The sequence below is a fragment of the Calonectris borealis genome, chromosome Z (assembly GCF_964195595.1).
Source record: "Calonectris borealis chromosome Z, bCalBor7.hap1.2, whole genome shotgun sequence".
In the NCBI taxonomy this organism is placed as follows: Eukaryota; Metazoa; Chordata; class Aves; order Procellariiformes; family Procellariidae; genus Calonectris; species Calonectris borealis.
This window is the reverse complement of record NC_134352.1, coordinates 48,511,473-48,536,461: the sequence shown is the minus strand read 5'-3', so window position 1 is coordinate 48,536,461 and position 24,989 is coordinate 48,511,473. Positions and strand designations below refer to the sequence as shown.

General features: G+C 38.2%; 1 protein-coding gene across 2 annotated transcripts in view; it reads right to left on the bottom strand.

The window, feature by feature from the left end:
* PCSK5 (proprotein convertase subtilisin/kexin type 5) overlaps positions 1–24,989 on the bottom strand; it is a 260,305-nt gene that overhangs the window by 132,421 nt on the left and 102,895 nt on the right. For both annotated transcript variants that reach the window (XM_075136217.1, XM_075136218.1), the window contains exons 6-8: positions 22,578–22,666; positions 17,543–17,715; positions 853–1,065 (exon numbers count right to left, since the gene is read on the bottom strand). In XM_075136217.1, coding sequence (XP_074992318.1) covers positions 853–1,065; positions 17,543–17,715; positions 22,578–22,666 — 475 coding nt within the window. The remainder of the gene's footprint in view (positions 1–852; positions 1,066–17,542; positions 17,716–22,577; positions 22,667–24,989) is intronic.

The window sequence follows — 24,989 nt, the reverse complement described above, 5'->3', positions numbered from 1 at the left end:
GAAGTTATACACTAGAATAAATAATCTGGGAAGAGGACAATATTAACAAACCTGATTAATCCTAGTACAAGTGTTTAAAAGGTTAAAAGGAGTAGTATATTGAATATTGAAAAGTATATTGAATGCACTCAATTTGAAAAAGCAGGTATGGCGTACAAATACTAATGGTATCAGTAGATTACCAAACAGAATTAAAACAATTTGTCAGTTTCCAGCAAGATGACAACATAATGGAAAATGGATGCTGGCTGTTTAGGAATGAGATGAGAAACAATACAGGAAAAAAGAGCACTGAGTTTAATTCTGCTTAGCCGGAATAGGCAGTAATATGAGTAATAACAGACAACCACTGAATATAAAAGAGGAATGACGCTGGATCGAAATAAATCTGAGAAAATAGAGAGGTACATAGGAAAACTGCTAATACTATGTGTGTAAATATGAAAACTATTGATAACTGGATTAAAAACAAAAGGAGGATATGTTCTCAGACCTCCTGATGGGCTACAAGATTTTGGTAATGAAATAAATCTGTTTTGGTGGCAGCGGCCATAGGACCTTTGAAAGCATCACTCAGAGATGGCAGCAACTAGGTGAGTGGAAAAACCTGCTGTGAACTGAGTATACCTGCACTGCATTGGGCTGCAACATGCAGATACCCACGCTGGTTTCAAAGAGCAGTATGGTAACTCCAACCAAGTAACACATTGGGGCTAAATGAACTCGCCCACATATGATTTTTTTCTAAAGCAGTCCATTAATTAGTATAAATGATCTCTCTCTCTCCCTCCCCCAAAAGGCACTACGCAAAACATGAACCCACATGCATAAAAAAAAATTAAAAAACCATACTATTTTCCTGTCGTAGGATTCCCCGCTGCTGTACGTTGTAGCTAGTGTGGATGCACATTCTTCCAGATACCACGGCTTCTTCCCACTTTCAGCTGTGCTGCTTATGGAGATAGTGTAGATGCTATTGGTATAACCATCACAGGAGCAGTGGTCTCGACTTCTTCCACCATTTCCAGATGCCCAAACAAAGACTGAACCTAAGCCTCTTCGTCCCTGTTGGGAAACAGCACAAAAGATTTGATTAATAATTCTTCTTTTCCCCCCTCACCTGCTTAACAAACAGGTCTTTTCTCCAAAAAAGACATCTGATGAGAGAAAGACAATAAAAGAATCTAGCTCACTGAGAAGAATCTGAAATGAAAATAGGGTTTAGCAGAGTTCAGAATCAGACATCAGAAAAATTCAGAAAATGAGTGGTATGAACACAGCTTTAGAAACAACTTTTATACAGTGTCTGCTTGTTGCTCTGCATCTATGCTGTCCAGCTGTACCAAGAAAGAGGTGCTGAAGACTCAGAAAAAGCATTAAAACATCATACTGTGTTGGACAAGGAAAAGAAATAGCAATCTTGAAACTAAACCCCTTTGTAATGCATGACACCTTTCATTTATTAGGGAGCTCTCAGCTGTTTCTTCTTGGGTTGCCTGGTGGCACTAGGTATTGTTTTGGTAGCATTATATACTGTGAACCAGAGCACCATTGTTTCACAGACACTATAAATCACAGAATCACAGAATACCTGAGGTGAGAAGGGACCTCAGGTCATCTAGTCCAATCCATCTAGTCCATTATGAATGCTAAATGCACAACACAATATATAAACAAAAATGGACAAAAATAAAAGATCCTTACAAATCTATTATAATGAAGCACTAAAGCATTAGTTCGGCACGACATTTTAAATATATGACTAGTTGGGCAAGTTACTTAGGCGTATTCATAATTTCAAATGAGGACTTAAAAATAGGCAACCTCACCTTGACATTTTCTTAATACACCAAAGTTATATAGTGTCCAAATGAATCAAAACATTTTTGGTGGTGCTAGTACTCTTATATAGGCATTGATATGAAAAATGAAGATGATCAGTAACCTGTATTGCTGATATATGGGAACTGAGAATTTTGGATATATGAGTAATTGGGCTTTTCCTGATTTATATTTACATATTTCATGCCAGTGAATGAAATTCCGATTCATGTAGCTGTATGATCTGCATTAATTATCAGCACTCACTATCTGGAAGCACTTTACCATTCAGATAGAAAGGTTAACCCAACTTGTCTTTGATTAAGCTAAATTGTGTCACCTTTTCTGACATTCTCTCAAAGCATGGGACGTCCCTCTCAGTTATAATTATGTTAACAGTCTCATTTATACCTCATTTGCTTGCAACTCATCATGTAGTATCTACCTGGTTTTTGGGTATGCCCACCTCTGTCTATGATACGTTAACGTTATAAGGCATAAACCACCACTTTCTGTGCACGAATTAATTGCTTGGCCATGGGGGGAGTTTGTTTGGTTGGTTTTTTTTTTTTTTCTAAACAGAGTGCAATTGTGTACCACAAACAACATAAAGACAGCTGTTGGACATCTACCAGGTCAACCTTAAACAGTTAGCAATTCAAAGATTCATTTAATTCAGATGCTCAGAGGGGTTTTGCTAGGGCTTTTTGTGCTAAGCATAACTGAACCTATATCAATGTAAGACAAAAACCCCTCACAGTTCACAATCCAGGCTTGAGTTCTCAAACATTGATGAATTTAATTTTGTAAGTTTAATAAAAGTATACTACCTGGAAAGACTCTTCTCTCCAGCAAAATAAGTTAAATATCAAATTCTCCTGGCTAGTGTTTACATAAGGTTATGTCTCCAAAATGCAACTTCTCATTAAAAAAACATTTCAAGCAGAGAAAAAAATCCCAGGGTGCCAAGTTAAATGTATTATGAAATCCACATTCTCCAGACAAGACCAGTCTGACCAGCTGGGAAGTGTAACTATTTCAACTTCCTTCACTTCCTTTAGTTGATCTTAGCTACTACACTAACAAAAAGATGCGAAATGGTGACATTTTTTGTTGTTTTAAGACAACCCTTATGAAGTGTTACAGCTCTCCTTCCCCACATTATGAAATCTTGCCAAATCAAAACCCCCTTTCCATTTGGGGTTCTTGTTCTGCCTGCTTTTCTCAGCCAGCAGGGTCCGATTCAGAGCCTCCCAAAGCCAGTGGGATGTGTTTTGCAACTTCACGGGGCTGGAACTGGTTTACGAACCACTTCTCTTTCATTCTACTATCTAGTCATCTCCCTTTGCATATCTTTACTTCTTACCCCTCCATTCTGAAAACATCTGACGAGACAGACAAAAGGAAGGGTAAATGGAAAGATTATTTCATGCACATTCACTGATTTATTATCCCAGCAGCTCAGGGAGGCAGAAATTAGGGCCCTCTGTATGTTTGTGGGGAATGGGATGGAGGATTACACAAAAGATACGCTGGTTCTCTACTTTTTAATGTGCTCCTGCTTGATTTTTACTGGTTGTGTTTTGGTTTCATCCCATCATCTCTTGCAATTAGATCATGCCTCCCAGCAATATTCTGTTATTTGCTTTCATCTTCCGTCTCCTCAATTGTCATTTTTGGCTTGTCCGTCAATTCTGACACCTGTTTCAGAGTCAGGTACAGATTCCTGTCTGGTCCTACATTGCCCTTAAAAAACCAACTTCCCTCTTCTACGTACACACACACACCAACAATGTTAATATATGTATAGGCAGGTAGAATACAAAAAAAAAAGCATATCATACATTCACACTTCTACCTCCAGAACATGTCCAAATATTCCATCAAAATCTTTTTTTGACGAGTTTTCACAAAAAAAAGTATCTGCTATCTGAAGAATTTTACATTTTTCTTCTTTACATGTGTTTCTCAAAAGCCAGTGTTACGTATAACTATATTTGGCCAAATCAATACCCTATGGGAAATTCAGAGTAACCCACTAATACAACCAAGAAAGAAGAAATGAGAATTCAGGGTAATCAAACCAATTCAGGGTAACCCAAGGAGGAGAAAAATGAAATCCAACTATCTTAATATTTTGTCTAAAAGTCTATCTTCCACTCTTTACAAAAAATTTTGTAAAAAAAGTTCTCAAAAACGTATGCATGCAGGAAAATATCCTATCAGTAACAGTCCACCTGTCATTTTTCTGCTGTCATCATCAGCTGGTTTTGCCTGCAAACAGCAGTATAACATGATTTGTCCCACTCATGCAGTAAAAACCTTTTCACAGCAGGGTAGAATTGTACTTTGTGTAAATTTTGCAGGACCAACCCTTGAATTATTAGCTTCTCTGCACAGAGAATGTGTCTATATTTCTTTAGATGCATACCTATGCTGCGGTACAAATAATGAAAAATGAGCTGCAGAAACAGATATGTGAACACATTTTTGGAACATGATGAAAACATGCCAATGGATGTTAGAAATTCTGCAATGAAGTATTTAAAAATAATAAACACCAATTTAGATTTTAAGTAATGACAGGGCTTTAAATGTGGGCCATTTGCACCCACATTTACCTTTCCATGCTAAGTTTTTTGTAAACAAATAATAACAAATACTTCTTCAAAAGTCATGACTTCTGCAAAATATAAAGGATCGACATCTCTTACTGCAAAGAAAAATAAGTACGAGGTGCGCTGACTAATGAAAAAGAGTATTTTCTAATACATACAAAGAAAGAATTCCCATCCCTCTAACACATTGCAATACTGTGCATTTAACAACTCAGCATTTCACAGAAAACAGCAGCATTACCTTCAGTCTAGAAAACATGCTAAAGATCTTGTTCCTAGAAGCTATCTGGCAAAGAAAATGGCAGCCTTAAAAAAAAAAAAAACCACAAGCCCCCAAAACTAAATTCAACCCGACTAAAATAATGTGTCAAGTAAATAAGTTCTGGTTTACATTTACTGCCTATTGTTAAACTACCATTTGGTTTCCTCTTTCTCCCTGTTTCCAAACACCCTGCTTTAATTCAATAGACCCAGTCATGCTCAGGAAATTATAAACTTGCTAGTAACTGTACCAAACAAGTAATTAGAGCAACAGCATCAGCTGTCCTACTGTATGCGAATGCCATTCCCAATTGGTCTCCTTTAAATACATAAAGTTAAATAACATTTGGACTGTGTTACAAAGTTAAGATAAACACACATGCAAGGCACTCTGTAGCTTTTACTGTTTGTCTAAATCTATCATCTGTCATCTGCCAGATGCCCAAGGGTGTCAAGATGAAAAGTCAAGCCTTGAGCTGCCAAAGAAGCCATGTGTCATTTATTACTCAAAAGCAAAGGTGCATTTACAAACCATATGGGTACAACTTGAGGAAAACTAAAAGAGTCAGTGAACTATAGCAGAGGCATAGACCGGGGTGGAATGGGTGCGCAGCAAAGTACGCTCAGTGGTTGTCCCATGATGTTAAAAATGCATTTACCTCTCCCTCCAGGCACAATGTTGTTTCTGCTTTTGCATTTGCAGTGATAGCTACTGACTCTCTCTTACAAACTCTGCAAGGCGTCCATAACTGCACTTGTGCTTGTCAGTGCACATGTCAGACCATTATGAAATGTTCTCCTTTTGTTTTGCCTACTTTCTTAAACTGCATAAAATGTCAGATAATTAAAAAAAAAATCAACTGTTCCATTATGGAAAAGAAAAAGTCTTTCACTGACAACTAAGACTTGCTATTGACCTAGTCACAGTCCAATTTTCTAGCACATTTCCTGGGCAAAACCAGTGTGCTCAGCACACAGCTGACCTTGAATGAAACAGACTCAGGTCATTGACAAAAAGGCCCCAAGGCAGAAATTGCACCTGTAAAAGCATGGCACAAAAATCTTGGGGCATTCCCACTTTTTTCTGCTAGTGCCTCCTTTTCCTTGGTCAGCAAGTTGCGAGCAGCATAAGTGATATGAAAGCTCTTTTTTTTCCAGTTGAACAGCACGGAAGGGTTAGTCTGCCAAGAACCAGAGCCAGTATGAACATGTTCGTAATGACATCTGCAGAATTTCCTAACACTATTAAAAGAACATCCCCCGCTCCAAGTGCGTGCGTTTGTGTATGTGTGTGTGTATACATATAAACCACATCTTTATGAGTGAATGCCTTAGTGGTACTGGCAGGAACCATTATAAGGTAGAGATCTTCACACACTCATCTAAGGACAACCAGCAGCCCCATATACTTTCAAGTTGCTTCCAGCACACTTCCATCTAATAAAAACAGTTTCCATCTACGAGGTGTAGTTTGAGTCAGTGGAGCAAGATTTATTCGCACTATTTTACGAAGTTTAGACTGTACATTCATTCACTGCTTTACAAGTCAAGCTGCCTTAATCCAGCCTGTGAATCCTGATGTTTTCCTGCCCAGGAATCAAATGCTCCAATAACGCTCCCCGCCTATGGGGTGAGTTGCTGTCTCTATAGAAGTGACCAAATTTACCAAGGGAAAAGGAAGAAAATGTGAAGGAGCAGGAAAAGCAGAGGACAGAACCACTGCCCTGGAGTAATCAGAGGTACAGGGGTTGCAGCCAGGAAGAGGTAATTTGGCAGCAATATGCTAGAAATCTCACACCCATGAGCAGAAAACAAATAATGAAACTCTAAAAATGAAGAGGGAAGGAGGGACACTCTATCCACACCTAGAGCCTAAACATTTAATTTCCTCTATTCTCCCCAATACTGTTCTAAAATTACTTAATGCTTCCAAGAACAAAAAATACTGCCGGGAAGTGAAATTGATCCTGATGTGGAAGCTGGAAAAAGTAGCCTATGGTATGACCTCTTCCTTAAAAACTAATTCCTAAAGAGGAAATGTTCATAACTGAATGTGCAAAACAGAGGTCAGCACTCTGGAGACCTAAAAAACCTACTATGCAGGCATGATTTTGAGTGCAGCACAGTACAACCACTGTAGGGTCAGGCACCAAGGGTCAGAGCATCCTGAGAGATGCACCTGTGAGAGGCAGCATCTCCTTGCTTCCAGCTTCCACTGATTTCTGCGCTCCCTGGGAGCTGGACGCCCCTGCCCTGTGTAGAGGCACAGTGCTGCCATTCTGCTGACTGGCAGCATTTTGCTTTTGAGAAGCAACACCTCCCAGCTCCTGCTGAGTTTCTACCAGTCCACTTAACCTCTAATCTGGGAATGAAAAATAGTCTGGCACACCACCCTTAAAAGAATCTTCTGTAGACTGCACAACACTCTCACTTGAAAGTAGGCACCTCTCCAAAACAGATAATGGTAAGCTGAGAGTCCAAGCCAACAATTCCAAAGTGCTATCAGAAGATAGCCAAACAGATTATTTTTTATTAAAACAGTCTCCTGGGGTATTAAAAGCAAAAATTCATGAACAAATGGAGAAATTTCTGAGGCCATGAATTCTGTTGAGGCATCCATGCTCTCAGAAAAACTCACATTTGTGCATCAATTCATTAAAAATGTGCACCTATGATATCTATGAAGAAATGAGTAATAAGCCTAACAGGTGTACATAAATAAAGACATATGTTTGAGGGATATGTCTAAAAATTAAGTCTTGTGTTTTCATATTAGCAGTCATGTTTTTATTCTTAGGGAAACTATGAAGTCAAGAAAATATTTTCTAGTGCTGGAACAGGCACACGCACAATACATATACAACGCAAAAATCTGTCACTCCTTACAAAAAGCAATGATTACCTTATATTGCTGAAAAGGCAAGTTGTTGTTAATAAAGTTAAACTTTTTGGCTACTTCTGAATCAGCTTCTTAATTAAGAAGAGGAAAGACAAAATAATTAATCACAACAAAAAGAAGGAAAAATGTATTTTATTAGCTCATAGGATATACCTTCAAAATACTGAAGCGTGAAAATATTTTAATGTGTGCATAAAAAATAACATATTGAATAAGCACAAGCACCCATGCATAAACACAATAATTACTGGGATATATCAGTGGAACATTTCAACATGCATCCTTGCATGTGGTGTATTTTTTATTTTACTCTTCACTAGAACAACAGCTTAAACAGCTCCAAGATATTCCCCACAGAGCTATAATTAGTGCTTAAAGTGCAACCAAAAGAAGTGTTGGCTGAAACCTGAAATCTGAACCTGTGGAATGCTGGAATGAATTTCTCATTTTCCTAAACAAAATAGAGCCAGCTACAGGGCTGCATGAATCGCAGTTCTGGTTCAGGCTATCTCTCCATATTATCATGACTATTGTTGTTGCTGCTGCTGATACTGTTACTGAGATAAAGCAAGCTGTATATTGTAAACACCTGTGATAAAACAAGAGCTGGGTTTTCCAAAATTTCTGTTGCACAAAGAGTCTCTAGTCAATGATAGGTGAAATTGTCTCTGCGTGCAAAGCCGAAGTAAACAAGCAGTGCACAAGAAAGATATCTGTGTTAGGACTAGATATGGGATGGACTTCACACACAAACACCCATTCTGTGGAGCGGGTTCAGGCCATTCTCATTGCCTTTATGCTACCGTCTGATTAAACACTGTAGAGAGGAGTCCATGGCCATCAGGTCCACATAGTTGTTTCACTTCTTACGTCAGACTCTTCCTCATGGAAAACTTCACGTTTTGAGATGTCTGTTGAACTTCTGAGGTTCAACAAAGAACCTCAAATTTTCTGCAAATTTACCTCTTTTCAGTAGGTGAGCAGGAAAATAAGGCTGCTCTGCTTCTACCTCTGCAGACTGAGGACTGCAGTAATCGCTTTGTGCAGTTTGTCTCCTATAGCATTCGTTTAGGAGGAAACAACACACTTAGGCTGTGTGCAAAATCATTGCCCTCACGGTTTTGTGCCTTAAACTTGTGTTAAATTCCATGCACAGAAAACTCTTGAGGCCAAACTTCCAGCAGTTAGCCTTTCAGAAATCTATTTTTTCCCACGACATGTAGAAATACATAGATTCTGCTGTTGTTCAAGTATACGAGTAAAGTGGATATGTGATTTGCCCACACAAAGTAACCAGATTCATGTTTCAAAAATTCACTCTCTGAAATGTATATACTTAAGTGTATGGGAAGAGACCCATTTGCCAAAGCTGCTTTTCAGTATTGGCTTTCCAAATTAAGATTTACCCCACAACAAGAATGGTGTGGTTTTTTTATGTTCAAATATATCACCTGTTTCAGACTGGGCACCCAAAACCAGAGGCCACTCTTGACAAGAAGTCCAAAAGCAGTAATGCTAGTCCAAAAGCAGTAATGCTATTCTGGCTTGTTACAACCGTTTCCATATATGTGTGAGATGGGATGAGGTAACTAAACAGTTTTGGTTTCCAGTACACTTTGTGACATTGTAAGGAAACTAGACATTTTGAGGTATATTTTCCTGTAACTCTCATTCCAAATTTTCCTGCCTTTTAGGATTTGTATATTCCACTGAATGTAATGTAAGAACATTTCTGGTATATTAGTTCTTTTTCTGCAATTTTTTTTGTACTACACGACTGTCTGTGAAAAAGCTCACTTTTCAGAGAAAGCAAAGGAGAGAAATTTTAAGGTTAGCTTTGTTTATATATTTCCAAAAGAAAATAAAGTGCATAGTATCAAAGTTCATCCAGGTATCACTGAATCTAAACTCTATTTCATGTACTGGAAGGCAATATCCCTAATTCTACTTTGGCTGAATGCTGAAAGTTGCTAACTATGTGCAAATGGTAGAGCAAAGAATTATTATTAGCTTAATGATGTGTTAAGGTTGTCACCTAACCTCATCTCTGCTGGGCAATCTCAGTCTGCAGAAAACTAAATCATATCAAGTATAAATCACATTTGCAAAGCCATTAAGTCATCCTGAGATATGTATATCAGCCAAATGCAAGGTAATAAGACCTAGAAATGAAGCTTGCTGGTAAGACATACAGGAGGGTGGGCAAATTCTTGGAAAGCGGTGAATCTGAAGGGAGTTTAGGGTCATGGCAGATAACCAACTGGCAATGAGCTGCCCTAAAATTTAGTCTGCTCCTTGGATCCATAAGCAGGGTGAATATGAACATGTGCAGGGAATAGGGAAACAGTACTATATGTGCATAGAGAAGGCTCTAACTTCCATGCCCCATTCTGGTATCCACACTTGAAAAAACAATGCCGGGAAACACTTAGTGTTTCAGAAAGAACTACAGGAATGAACTACGGTTTGGAAATTCTGACTAATAGAAGGAAACTGAAAATACAAAACATTACTGTTAAGGCTATAGAACAGATTTTGAAGGACAGTGAGAGGCACCAGCATTAATGGAAACAGGTTAAAATGCAACACGCACTTCAGAATTCCAGGTACATCTGTTAAGGTTTTCTCTGATAACTTATTTTACGCAGAGAAATGTATTAGAACCACTCTGTCTGGTTTCTACAAAACACGTGATGAGCCTCCATGGCATCAGTAATGAAACAAAAGAAAATGAAGGTTAATGTAACAGTGAGGTGGAGGTGGAAATGGTTGCACCGGAGATGATGTGGGCTGTGCTGGAGAAACACGAGGGTTAAGGAAGTTATGAATAGAGTATTTTAAGGGTGAGCCAGGGAAACAAAGTTACTAGGTAATTTTGACATAAAAAGAATGAACATGTTAGTGAATCTAGTAATTACGATCACCTGCATTCAAGAAAACAATTCAGGCTGGAAGATGTGGAGAAAAGCACCACTCTGATAAGCAAGGGGATGTACAGCCTGGTTTTTAAGCGACTAATGAGTCTGGCTTGTCTATCACATCAAAATTAAGTCTGAGAGGGGACTGTGTTCTATAAATATGTCAGAAAGAAAAATGGGAGGAGAGAAGGTATTTAAGCTGAAGCACAATTTTGGCCCTGTAACAAATGGGCAAAAAACTGCAGATGAGTAAACCTGGCTGTAAGGTAGAAGAAAGTCTCTAACCAATAGGTTAGTGATGGCTGTGAAACGGTCTCCCAACAGAAATAGAGGGGAAAAAATTTCTAATTCATTCTATAATAGAAATTGCTGAATCTATTTATAGGACATGATGCCTGTGATAGTAGAGAACTGTACTGGATGACCTACGCGGTCATTTCCTGTCTTACGTCCCTATGTTCCAATTTAATTTATCCAAGAGATCCCTCAGCCAAAATCTGTAATTACTTACATGTGGAGATTTCTAACACCGTAAGATGCACCATAAATATAGCAGAAGAGGCACTTTGCAGTGGAAAGGAAACTAAGAAATTTACATGAGTAACAGCTATATATTTTTAATAGTGAAGGTTGCAAGTGACTTGCACAGTCATGGACATAACAGGTTTCAGTCAAGACTGACTCTTCCCAAAAGATGTACAGAAAACAGAAAATAATAGATGAATCAAGAAAACAGGGATATTGATGCAGTAATAATTGGATGAAATTTTGCTGATCTGGCTTATGATGAAGGCCAGGACTAGATGATAATCGCTTTTTCTATGTTAGAACTACAAATATTATTTCAAGCCAATGATGCTATGTCTCGTGACGTCAGAAGGAAGAATTACAATGTTAAAACGCCATACAACTTTTCCAGTTTTGGTACATAGTCAGCACCCACTTGTAGTACAGAGCCACCCAAAGTTTAACTCGGTATGTTGAAGTAACCATAACATCACATGTTAAGATATTACATCATAGATGCAATAGGGATGCACAGAATATATGTAAATCATATAACAAATAAATGCCAGGACCTAACATTAGGTTACGTCAGCATACTGGAAGTCATGTCTTCTGAGAACTTCCCCAAGCACAGCACTAATTCTTCTGATGGATCTTCAACAAGTAGTTTTTGGTCAACTAATTAGAAATGTGCAGGAGGTCTTGTGAATGCAAAACGTATCTATATACGATCTGAGATACGCATACACACAGATTTGTATTATTCAGTCTCAGACGGCAGCTGTACAAGGTGAACAAACACAATACACAGTTTAAAAAATCTGGTCTTCACCTCCGTGCATCACAATATTTCAGTGTATAAAATGACAGCCATTTTGGAAGTTATTTTGACACATTTGACTGGAAGTCTTCTTGCAGTAACTTCTGCCTTTGATTTTTATAGTGCAATTCTCTGGCAAAGCAGAACAGAATAACTCCTCTTTGTGTAGGCAACACATCCTACTCAGAATGATGCAGAGAAGTGATGACAGGACAAATAAATTTAACAGAAACATCTGTGGTACAACACAGGCAGCAAACCTTTGCCTGGACACTTGCAAATTATGAACAATCTCTTCCACTTTTGGAGTGGAAGCATATAGTAGTATAGTAGTAGTAATAATAATAGTAATAATAATAATGATAATAATAAAATACATGAAATCCTTTTCTTTCTTTTTTACTTTCCCTTTTCTTCTCTTCCCTTTTCTTCCCTTCCCTTTTCTTCCCTTGCCTTTCTCTTTCTTGCATGTATGTAGTAAGCTTGTTTAGTGATTGCAAGAGAGCCTTCTGCTCCCAGCAAACACTTTGAACATGCACTCTGCAGCCAAAGTTGGTGAAGCGAGAGAGATGAGAAGGGGCAGTGATGATGGGAGGGAAGGCACCAAGCCGAGTTCTCACAAGAGGTTCAGCCACACAGCATCTGATCATTAATGTCCATCAAACATTTTGGCTTGTGTCCAGCTTGCTAAACAGAATGGTGTCATGGCAATAAGATGAAGGCCCCTGAGCCGACGCAGGCAGAAAGCCAAGATTTTCCATGTAGACTTCCCTGCCTCTTAGGCTGTATTAAGGATGACCTGCCCTGTTGCTGATTTGGACTACCTTATGGGTACTGCAGAACAAACAACATAAAGCATGCAGTTGGGGAAACGTTTGGAGAGGTGAGATAACCAGCTCTCTGAAATCCTGCAATGTAAAATATCAACAGGGATCATATATCCAGAAACTTGACTATTAGGTCTTTGCCAAACAGCAGTGAAAGAACAAGTCAGAATATCTGAAATGCATTACTCTCCAAGTAATGTTGAGACTGATCCCAGAAAAACAGGCTTATTTGTATGAATAGAAATGAACTAGCCTGAATGCTGTATCACAGAGCCATGAATCAGCGAGCCTAAGTCTCTCAAGTGCTTATAGCATTGTCCTTACAGACTGTGAGATACAGACAGTCATCTTAAAATCTAATGGCACTTTGGTTTTATTTTTCTGAATCAAGGAAAGGCTTTTGTGTTCTCCCTTTTGTCCCAGACTCAGCACAGTCTTATTACATGATTTGGCCACAGTCATGTTTTGCAATGTTAAGTCTGTTTGTTCTTGAACACAGGGTGAAATATGACATTGCATACCTAGTCTTTTCTTGAATATGTTACTTTTGGATATACTGCCCTTCATTTGATTTTTTTTCAGGAAAGTTCTGCCTGATTATAATGGAATTATTTTTGAGGTTATTAGGTCTACAACTTCTAATACATTGGTATTTAAAACACAAGTCTCTAGAATTTTCCACCCTTATGACTACACTGTTTCCAAGAAAAGGACCTTGTCAACTGGAAGCATGATATAAAGGGAGCTTTTATATTTGCATAGAAATTGTTTGATAACAAAGTCTCCAAGGTTTCTCTTTGAACTCAAGTATGCAAATTTAATAAAATTAAATAAAATACCTTAAAGATGACAGAAAATCATGGTACTTGAGACAGGTTTAAAAATTGGTTTCATTTTCATTTACCTTGATCCTGGGCAGAATTGTTAAAGCATATTTAACTTGTGGGTTAGGTTGTCATTTCATAAACTCAGTTATTACTCAGTATCCTTTCTTTAAATAGATTTGTCTATTTCAATTCATGGCATGTGCTGTCTCTGTGGGACTCTATGGAAAAACTGTACAGTCATTTATCTTTGTTATTTTCTGCAGGATTTGGAAGGAGTAATCATATTAGCTCAGCAGATTTAAAAATAATAATAGTTCTAAAACACCCTGCATGAGCTGTTAATTGGAATAATATGCGCTAAAGATAAACGAGGCATTTTTTTCATGGATCCCAGTCTCTCAGCAAACTGAACAAGAAACTGTGGCTCTTGCATCCATTTCATTTTTATTTCATGTGTATAATAAAAAGAAGTAATAATTCAGTTTAATTATATTCTAATCAAAGTTATTATTAAGCACCACCTTTGATTTTCCTAATTAAACAAGCTGAGCATAATTTCCTTTTCAGATGCTTTTAAAAAATCTTAACCTTTCCCTTTGCTGTCCCATTTTTAAAAAATAATACCCAGTTGTGTGTGCATATGCACAATAAATGAAGAATATCAATCTTGAAACTTTGTTTAGATCTGAAGGAAGGTCTTGCCAAATTTTTCTGTACCAATGTTTACTTTAATTTGTACGTTAAATGGTACTTTAATTAATACTTTAATTTACATCACAGATGCTATACTAGATGCAATACTGTTATTGTTCAGTTCAGTGTTTCTAAAAAAGGCAGGTCAAGATCTGTACACAACGTAATAAGCATTTTTGTCTGCCTATTATTATTTGCACAATTACTGTGATTGCTTGAAGAAATCTATGTTTGGCTCAGTATCTAGTCATTACCTTGGATAATGATCTGATTTTAGGAATATTTTGGCACAGATGTAATTTGTCTTTTCTTCTCCCATTTGCCTTATCTTTTAAAATGACACATCTTACGACAGTGTAAGGAAATTTAGAAAAAGTACCTTTATCTGAACACGGAAAGGCGTGATTTATTAAAAAGAACAAGAACAGGTTAATCTTAAAGTAATTTTTGGCCTGGAAACTAAGCCTATAAAGGAGGTGGTAACTGAGACATATATTTACAATCTTTCAGTCCATATTACATTTTAAAGAATCAAAATTAGGGATTAACCTTAAGCATTTTTTCTTTCTTATCAGTATAATTTTATGTAAGTTTTAAAGAGAACTTTTATTTCCTAGTAGAAATGAAAAACCTTTTGTAGTCAGAGCTAGACAAAATTTCCAAATATATGGAAATATTTAGGTCTATTCAACTCTGCATAGGCGACTTTGGGCAGAACAAAAAGTTGATAAAACAAAATGGAAGCTAAATTGTAAAAATAATTATTTGACTTGCATCAAATATAACTTCTACTATTTCTCAAAAAAATATACCAAACTCTTTTGCTGCATTGTTATCAGAAAAAAGACCACCTCAGAATTTTAAAATTAAATACTACATTTCCACTATATACTGGTACTTACTAAAAATATAGAACAATGTGCTGGTAAAATGAAATTCATCTGGGTTCTGTAGAGTATCCTCTCATATTACAGCTATAATAATAACAGTGGAACAATAATACTTGTAGGCAAGATCCACACTCTTGGCAAACTATTCCACATTCTTGATTTATAGCGGATTTATCCCCAGTTTAAGATTTCAATGGGGAAATGGCTGAGTTCTTCTGGTATGGAAATTTGGGCTGAACCCAAATTCGTACCTGATTGTCTTACCTACATGAAATATGACATTTAAACTAACACATACATATGTTTAAACATAAAACTTATTTTGTTCAAGTTCCCCTGCATCCTGCAGTTCCATCAGGATTCCCTTCATCACTTTATTGTTTTTCTTCTCTGTGGTCAAACAGTAGTAAACTCTAGCTGGGTGATGGGGAGCGCTGATATTCCATCTGAAAGGAGGAGCGATGATGCCTGGGAAGCAGTAATGGAGATGCCTTTGGCCATCTAAATACTTGTTATATTGTTCTAAGAGCACTTCAATAACTATTTTAATAATGATTACTAAATACAGCAGAGGTCTCTGGGGCAGAACCTATCAGTGTCCCTAAATGTGTTTAACGGCTAAGCCCCTGGAATTTCTCGCAGGATAAAGTACATGCTTGAGTATTTTGTTATGCCAGGCTTCACATGTTACAAAATGTACAACAAGCAAAAGCGTAAATCTGCAGCTTCGCACCGAATGGTCATCATATGACCGAGTGAAAGGAAGGCAGCGGTCCGTGGCTGCGTGGTTAGCAAAGCAGTCACAGAACTGAGTTTGAGAGACATGTTTTTAACATCACGTAGCATGGGAAGCACACAGTCCCGGTCGTTAGTTTAGTGTTTCAGTAATCGCTCTTCCTAACTTATCTGCTGGGTAGTTGAGCATGTATTATTATCCACATTTGGGGCAGGGACGACAGGGGTGAGAGTAAGAAATTTATGCAACTTTATCGAGGAAACCGAAATAAGCCAAGGATGCAGTTGTGGTTAGATGTGAATTCACACCTCCTAGGCTTGTGCTGCTAGATAATGCTTATGGGACACTGGGTATCAATTTTGTGATATATTTATTTACAACTTACAGTCAAGTATACTGTAAATCACCTGAAATGCTGCACTGTGCATACAGACTGTCAGCTTGACCAGGGGCTCTTGTAACTTTGTCTATTACCGCTCTGCACCCATTGTCCCTGTTTGCTGTTATGACTGCTTTTTATGGTACGCCTTAAATTAATATAGTCTCTCAGTGGCAGACGCTCTCTCTTACACGCTGCACAAATCTTCCAGGCTGAATGTTAGTTATAGTTTGCTAAAATCAGTCTTGGCATACCTGGTTAAAACACTTATTTACTTCAATAATAGCTGCACTTTCCAATCTTGCTGCACAGTGTTACCATGTTCCAGGAACTACATTCCAGTTCCTGCAGTTTGGTCCAGCAATTTCAGTCTCTTTAAACAATGCTTTGTATTAATCCCCTGTTTGCTGATCCTAGAGCCACCCACCACTGAACCAGCAAGTCTCCTGCTGCATTCAAAATAATGCTCAAACCTTCAAGTGCAAAGCTTTAAAATCCTTTCCACCAGTCCTATATAGTGGAAAGAGGTGTGAGCACTGGAAGATGAGGAATTCCCTGATCTATTTAACAGGCAGGAGGGTAAAAGGGAGAACTAAAAACTGGCCTCTGACATCAAAAGTTCCTCTAACTACTCATTTCTTTCTGTGGTGTTATTTGTTTGACAGTAAATTATTAAAGAAAATTGAAAAGGTCTTAGAGGGTTTCATATAGGGGCGTTTGGGATTTTGTGTGTTGTATTATTGAAGATCCCTGGGCTATATCACAGAGAAAACGTAATAGCACAGACTTGTAGAGAAATGTATATGTAAGTTATAAATAGGGTGTAAGTTCTCTGGGACCAGACATAAACGCTAAAGGAAACATGGGTGTAGACTTGTTTTAGACCCCAACTCCCTATTAAAATCATGAAACTTCCATTAAGAAATCAAGCAAAACAAAGCAACGAAAGAAAGGAAGGAAGAAGGAAAAACAGTCAAGGCTTTTGCTTTAAAATTTCATTGCAATTCAGATTTGATGACTTGGCACTGCTGTGCAAAGTAGCATTTTTCAAGTCTTGTTTTTTCTTGCAGAACTACACCATTACCTCAGAGCAGTTTGAAGGACACTGAGGATAATGTATTCCAGTTGAAAATGAACAGAGCTGATACTTCAGGAAGGACTGACCGTCAGGTCACTATAGAAGGAAAATGCATTTTTAGTTTTACACACTAGGAAGGAAGCTTTTCTTTTTTCCTTCAGAATCCTTTCCTCTTCCCCATGCTGTGCACTTGCATGTACCGGGCGTGTGTACCCTTACCCTTGCACACGAGAGCAGATCTAGGAAACACACTTTGATGCCGACTTACCATTCTGATGCCGTTCTCAAAGGCCTGACGTGCTAGAGAAGCAGGTCCGTCCACAGTCTTACCATCGTCATCAGGCCCCCAGCTGGCACTGTAGATGTGGATGTGCTGGGGATTAAGGCTTAGAGACTTTGCTTCTACCATGTCGGTCACGTCTCCGTCCAGCATCCGTACACCTTCAGAATGAAAGATACAATGAACAGGACCAACCAACCCAAAATGCTTCCTTCCCCCCCCTGCCCTGAGAAAATTGTTGTGTAGGACATTGGACTGAATGATGATAAGAAATTCTACTGTTGTTGAAAAAGCAAACAAACCTGTTTGGCTATGTGTTTTTCCAATGGAAAAAAGTCTCCAGATGAAAAAATACAAAAAAGGAAGGAATATTTTGGTCTTTCTTCAAGTTTTAAAACTTATCTACAAGTCATTTATCCACTACACAGCCTTCAAACTTCAACAACAAACTTTTATGCTAAAGAAAAATTAAAAAAAGACTTGAACCTTGAAATGTTTGTATATCTCACTCGAAGATAATATATGATTTTCTTTCTCCTTTTATAATGCAGTGAAAATGCAGCACCTAATCTGAGTCATTCACGGTCCTAAGTATGTTGACAGATGTAACGAAAGGATCTCTGCTGACAGTGGGATTATTCCTTCATTGTATGAGGCCGCAAAGAAGAAACTGGGGAGAAAGCTCGTGTGTACAGACTGATTACCATACACCGTAGCAAGGCAATTATACGAAGTTACTTACAAATACCCTATATGTAACATTATTCAACCTAAAACTACAATATTGTGAACATCTTCCTCTGTGCAGAAGAAGCTTTTGTAAGGTATAATCTGAAATTCTTGTGTTAAAAGAATCCATTCTTGTGGATTTGGACAAATCAATGTGCCAGCCCTTCTAAAGTGAATGGCATCATGATGTTTTAAGATCACCAGACTGAATAAGGTAGGCTCAAATCTGGAAGCTGAGAGAATCTTAAAGTTGTTCTTTTGACTAACTGTAAGACTTTGACTGAAGTTAATTCTGACTGAGAAAATCGCTGATGCCAGTTTTAACCTAAACAAGAAAAAGGACCTACATACAGCTAGCGTGACATGTGATCAAAGGGATGTTAAATATTAAATAATAATTAGCATGTAACTGTATGATAGTACAGAGTAATGATTACTTCCACAATTAACAAATTTGGCGCTCTTTCCCCCTTAAAAGGCCACTGGTATTTATAAGCCAAATTTACAAATTTTTAATTACAGACACATTTCATTTTGCTCATGAGCTCAGCCTGAAGTAACTTGAGTGTTTACCAGGACCTTAACTTCCAATTAACAAAAGGCATAGGGGGTGCTTTGTTGATAGAGGGTCTTTTTTTCCCCCTTACTCTAATTGACTCAAAAATGAAAAGTGATCATATTTCTAAGTTCACACAAAAGCTGCCCATGTTTTGTGAGATAATAAACTTTTACAAACAGTGATCTCACTATGAACTTTACTTTATAAAAAAAGTCATTAAACCAACGCTAAGATTCTCAGGTTTTATTTTTCTTCCTCAGCATAATCTCAGAAAATTAATGATGGGTGGAAGTTGTGTTCTCAATTTCTTTCAAGCATATTAAAATATATTTAGTTCTAAATAAAGACAATAAAAGGTATACCGCTTTTGAAAGAAGGAAAATAAAGCTTCCCTTTATGTCTCTGTTACTGAATAGCAAGCCTAAATAATAGTACATGCACCCGGTGAACAGTAACTCCAAATTCTGCCACTGGCACCTGAAGTAATTCACACCAAGTTTTTTTGCTAATGGTGAAGTGCTCAAATCTAAAGCAACACGGACAAGTCTGTGACTTAGGTGTTGCTCTCTCCGGCCAACAATTGACAGATGTGCTTCAAGGGTGACTTTGAACAATAGACAAACATTGGCTATTTAAAACAAAAATAATTCTTTTCTCTCTCTCTTCTTGCTTTCTTTCTTTCTACCCCCCACCCCCAATGTCTCGAGTAGTTAATTCTGCCGATCACAAAACCTCCAAACTGCATTTGGCATGTGGTGATAGCACAACAAAAGCTGTCCAGAAGGCAATTAACAGACTGCGTTTGCAGACTGTTCCACGTAAGGCTTTAGAGCTCTGTAAACTTTTTCCAATATTTGCAGTAATTGCCGAAATGTAAGTGGCATTTTAGTCAGAACAAACTTTCAATGAATCACAGGAAACATGCAAAACTGAGCTGAAAGTAAGTTGTCTTTTAAAATGTTTGTTTTTAATCAGCATCTGACTTAAACTTAAAGAAACAGCTGAACGAATTCCTCATCAGCTGAAGACAATCTACATCTGTTGTGCCATAATTCAGTGTAACTGTTTTCCTGTCAGGACTCGAGCCCGGCCAAGTAACTAAGCACCCAAATCCCCACAGATGCTTTGCAACTTCCACAATCAGTCTGCAACAATAACAACATGCTAACCATCCCTTCCTATAAAAAGTCTCACAAGCTCTGTAGGTGGTAATTTGCTACGTGCGATTACTGCAGAGTCACATTAAAAAAGAGATCTACCCCTTTGGTGCACTGGTTTGCTTTCAGTGAAAGGGTTTAGCTTAGCTAAGCACAAACTGCAGGCATAGTGCATCTTCTATAAGAAACATCCCACAACCTGTAAAAGAACTGAAGGTCCAGATTGCAATTTTACCTAAATTTTCTTATTTGCAGATTACATCCCCACTTACACCGTTGTAAGAGAAGGCTCAGACTTTCTAAGGATCTTATCTTTGACCTATTTGTGGTGAGACATTCTTAAATGTGTGGAAATGAGACAAGGAATACAAACACATTTAGAAAAAAAGTGAGCATTACTGGTGGATATCTTGTTAATGACTTTTCATCACAAAGATCATTAATTGGATTTGTTCAGCTCCCGGTATTTGATGGAATATCAATGGAAAGGATTTCTTTTCCCCTTTGCTTTATCTCCTTTATATACTTTACGTGTCCAGAGATGCTTTTTGGTTTGAAATAAAGAATACTTATCTTGATGGAGCAAATTCAACATCACTGTCAGTAGGTGCTCCTCTGTGTAAGGAGAATGTAATTGCTTTAGCTTGACTCTAGTTTCTTCTCCAAGAAGGCCCAAGGAGGGTCTTTAAATCCCTGGGAAACAAGCAAGCTGAACACTAGTTCAGCATAGTATGATTCAACATTTTTACACTCTATCTGGCCTGTGGGGAGGGAACACAATCACTGCATATTCACATGTGTAGCTTATGGCTTTTCTGAGGGAAGGGAGTGAGGCATGCCAAATAGAGGTCAGCAGCAGAGAAACTCTTAAATATATACACCTCGTGGAAGAGGAAGCTTAAACTCCCTTCCTGATACCCTGGAATTCCCTCTTGCCTCTGACTTTCTGCAGATTATCTGAAGAGCCTCCTGAAGTCTTATTTTCAAGTGCCGAAGCTTTTAAAAGGTGGTACATTACCTCAAGGTTTACACACTGTTATTACTTTCCAACTTTCTTTTAAGAGCAGTGTTAGTTAACTGCATTCATGTGATCTCCATCTGAATTAGTTTTTACACTATATTAAGAAAAGGCTGTGATTCAGCTAATATGCCTGGAGGGTTTCTAAAACATTGTTATTGCACATTCCTAATGCTTAATAAATAATAACCTATTAAGAAGCCACTGTTACTAACGGAGAACTTTTCAAGGACACACCCAAGCTGTTGCAGGTTGTGTGATTATCCAACTCACAAATGAAACTTCTCCAGAAGCCATCTTTTATCTCTATCAGTGCACTGACTCTCCTTTGACTCTGATTTGACAATGTAATAAATCTGATTTCGTAGCTGCTGGTACATGACCAAATGCCATGTCCACATGAAACAGCCTGTTCATCTGCCACAAACTCACTCACTTGTCCAGTTCAGATTTTCTAAACCACTCTGACAGGGTAACTTTGTGCAGGCAGGCTCTCCGCCTGAAGGGAAATCGTTTTTCTGCATCACTCTAACCTTATGCTGTATCAGGTATTGTCTATCCTCTTGAAGTCAGCAGGAAAACAGAAAGCTGACATTAGGACGACATTGTGTGCTTTGGCTAATTTGAATTGCAGCTGTGCTCACATTTGATTTGGATCAAACTTGTACTGATCCAGTAGAGAACAGATACAGCACTATTAATTGTGGAAACATAGCCTCAACTCTGCCTGGTCATATTTTGGTGTATATAGGTAAACATGTTTCTGTTTTCACAGATGGACTCTATTTTGGGGCAGAAAATAAAAAATTAATGAGTTTGAGCTATAGGTCTTTCTACTGAAAGCCAATATACCAATCCCATGATTTCATCAAAAGTACAGGGTAAAACTTCACTTGAAGCACTAAAATCTGGCACAGGCAGGCTACAGCTTAGGAGACACGTAGATGACATCTTGACAGTCATCTCCACAAATTAAACCAAAGGTCTTAATTGAGTAGCCATTGACTAAGAATTCATAGAAACCACTTGGAACCTCTTGGCTGAATGAACAAAAAAAGTGCAATCCAATCTTGTATTTCAGGCAATAATCGGATCACACAGATGGATCAAAAGAAGATTCTCTCCAACCACAGCCAAACAACACAAAAATGTTTCATGTTTTGACAGTGTTTTGTTTGGGATCAATATGTAAGGCAATATTCCTGATGTGTACATTTACTTCTGGTTTGTCAAAGTTCATCACTTAGAACTCTGAATCTGTGAGAAAACTCAAATATCCTAATTCTGGGTTTTATGTTTTCATCAAAGGTCTCACTTTTTATTTTTCTGTGTGTACTGAGAGGCAGTGTTCCAGGAAGCACTGGAGAAGTGTCACTGCAGACAAACTCCTTCAGTACTGGTATTTAACGATCACTCTACAACTGAGATTTACTTGTTAACACAGTTAGGTTTGTTATCTATACGTATCTCCTTCTCTTGCTGAGAAAGGTCTGAATGTACCATTTAGCACTAATGGCTCTTTGGTTACTTATTTTTTTGGTGGGAGACTGTTTCACATACCTCCAATCTTGGCATTAAAGGCGATTCCTACTGTGCAGTGTGAGTTGTTTGCCGTGGCTGCCACTTCTCCAGCACAACGGGTTCCATGCCTGCAGTCAGACAAACATTTTTCCAAGTAAGTACAGACTGTTGGGATTAAAGGCTTTGACTTTGCCCATCCTCAGGTGCTAACAGCACAACTATCCACAATGTCTTGCACTACTTAATCCCCTGTAGTAATTCATACCCATGTTACAATATTCCTCCGGACACATTTTAACATCATTATCACAATCATATTAAACTCTTCATGGTAGGCCTTCTAGCTACTGGACACACGCACAGTTTGTTACAAAGACAAACAACGATGATACATAATCCACAGCAACAGAAAGAAGTCTTGGATACCAGTTCTTGATTTTGAACCAAATCTTACATTATAGACAGAATTTTTGTCCTGCATTCTCCCACCCCAACCACTCATGTTGCTAGTATGCAGATCTTCACACAACCTCCAGAAGGCACAGCGTGTACCACACTCTTCCATGAGGAAGATGAGATTGCACCAATGCCCGCACTGCTGTTTAGAGGCAAGCCTAAGACTGGCTATATGCCAGGTGTGCTCAAAGCTTCTGTACAGGCATGTCCTGTTCATGCCTTGGGCCAATCCTGCGAGCCTGCTGCCTTTCCAGAAGCAGAAAAAACAGCTGAAGTACCCTCCACATCAAAGCTATACCCTGTGCCTGGAAGCAGAGCTGGGCTGCAAGGGTATAATCTTAAGAAGCTGCTGAAGGAAAAACACAAAACCTCCAGTGGTTGCCCACCCCCTTGCCCACTGTGCAAAGCCACAGTGGGATGCCTTGCCGAGCCCTGATCCATGCTCCCTACAAGGTGACAGCGGTCATCCATATGGCCACCACGGTAGGAAAGCTGTCCCCGCTTTTTGTGATTTTTGCCTGCAATATAGGTTTCACAGCACGTTTTCTACCATCCTTGTGCAGTTAAGCAACTCCATTGCAGAAATCCAACATAAGCCACAAGGAGCAGACAGGGAACTTTAGAGAGCTGCTGTGGAGAAGAGATACGGAATTTCAGACCAGACAGGAAAAGAGATGGAGAGTTGATGAGACAGAGGTAGAAAGATAATGTAAGGCTTGGGTAGCCACAAAGAAAAAAGTTTAAAAAGTCAAGGCAAAAAATAGATAACAACATGGCAAGCACTTCAGAGGAGGCTAAGTGAGGTCAGTTGTGTGCACAGGCACTCTTCTGCTGGTGGTGGTTGACAGACTGCTTACGCAGACATCTGGAGAACATGGGTGTTTTTGAATTAAAGTTGACGCCCATATTATAGACAAGAATCACAGTTGCTTTCTCTTGGTACAGCTTGTTTTGGTTAGAGTCACTCCTTATTTCCTTATTATTAGTGCAACTTTTTTCCCTTAACCTTTTGAGACACTTAGATGAGAAACGCTAAGGTAAGTTGTTTGGAATGGATTAATGTAAAACAAGAATAACAACAAATAGGACCAGGAAAAAAAGAGAGGAAACAAAAAAATAAGCAATATAAGTGATCAATGCTAACCTGTTAGAATTTCAAAGGAGATCTTTCAGTTCATCAGGTAAGTAAGATATATATATATAATCTATGACAAAAGTGTAATCTTTTTGTTCACAAAATCAAAGTGACAAGTTGGATGCTGATAAATCCTAAAGCTGGATCAAGGTTTCACAATTATATGTATATCTCAACTCATTCCTATTAATCTGCTTACAGTTCATCATTTTGTTGCCAAACTTGATCAGAGTATTTTTCAAGACTAATTTGAACTTTATTTTTCATACGAAGCCTAATTTTCAAGGCTAATTTTTTCATTTGAAGAAAGCCTATCTAACTCTAATTGATAAACCAATGTCTTATCCTATTACAGAATTATTTTGAAAAGCCTGAAGTAAATAATTCAGGAATCACAGATGAAAACAAGTTTTAAAAAGATCCTCCTTCATTTTCAAGTATTTTCAAATAGCGTTCTAGCTCTGTGTTTGTTTGAAGCAATGTCTTCTAAAAATGTATTAATATTTATAGGAAAATGCCTGTCTTAAGAATTATTTACAAGACCCATGATTCCCAAACTTCCCTTCTTCTCATTATGATTTTGTTAGGTGCCACATAGAAGTTTAGAGGCGTTATCACTCGCACATCAAAGCATGGATGACTATACTCCAGAAATATAGGCGTAACATAGCCACATGCATCACCTCAGTGCATATAATTTATTAATAAATCACTGCCTGCCTGCTGAAACGCATGAAGCAAGAAGGGAGACTGCATTGGCAAGAAACTCTTCCGGGGTACCAAGTTTGGGAAGGAGTAATGGGAGGAAGGTTTTTCAGTAGAGAAAGGGGACAGAGAGAAACCATGCCTGGAGGAGGGAG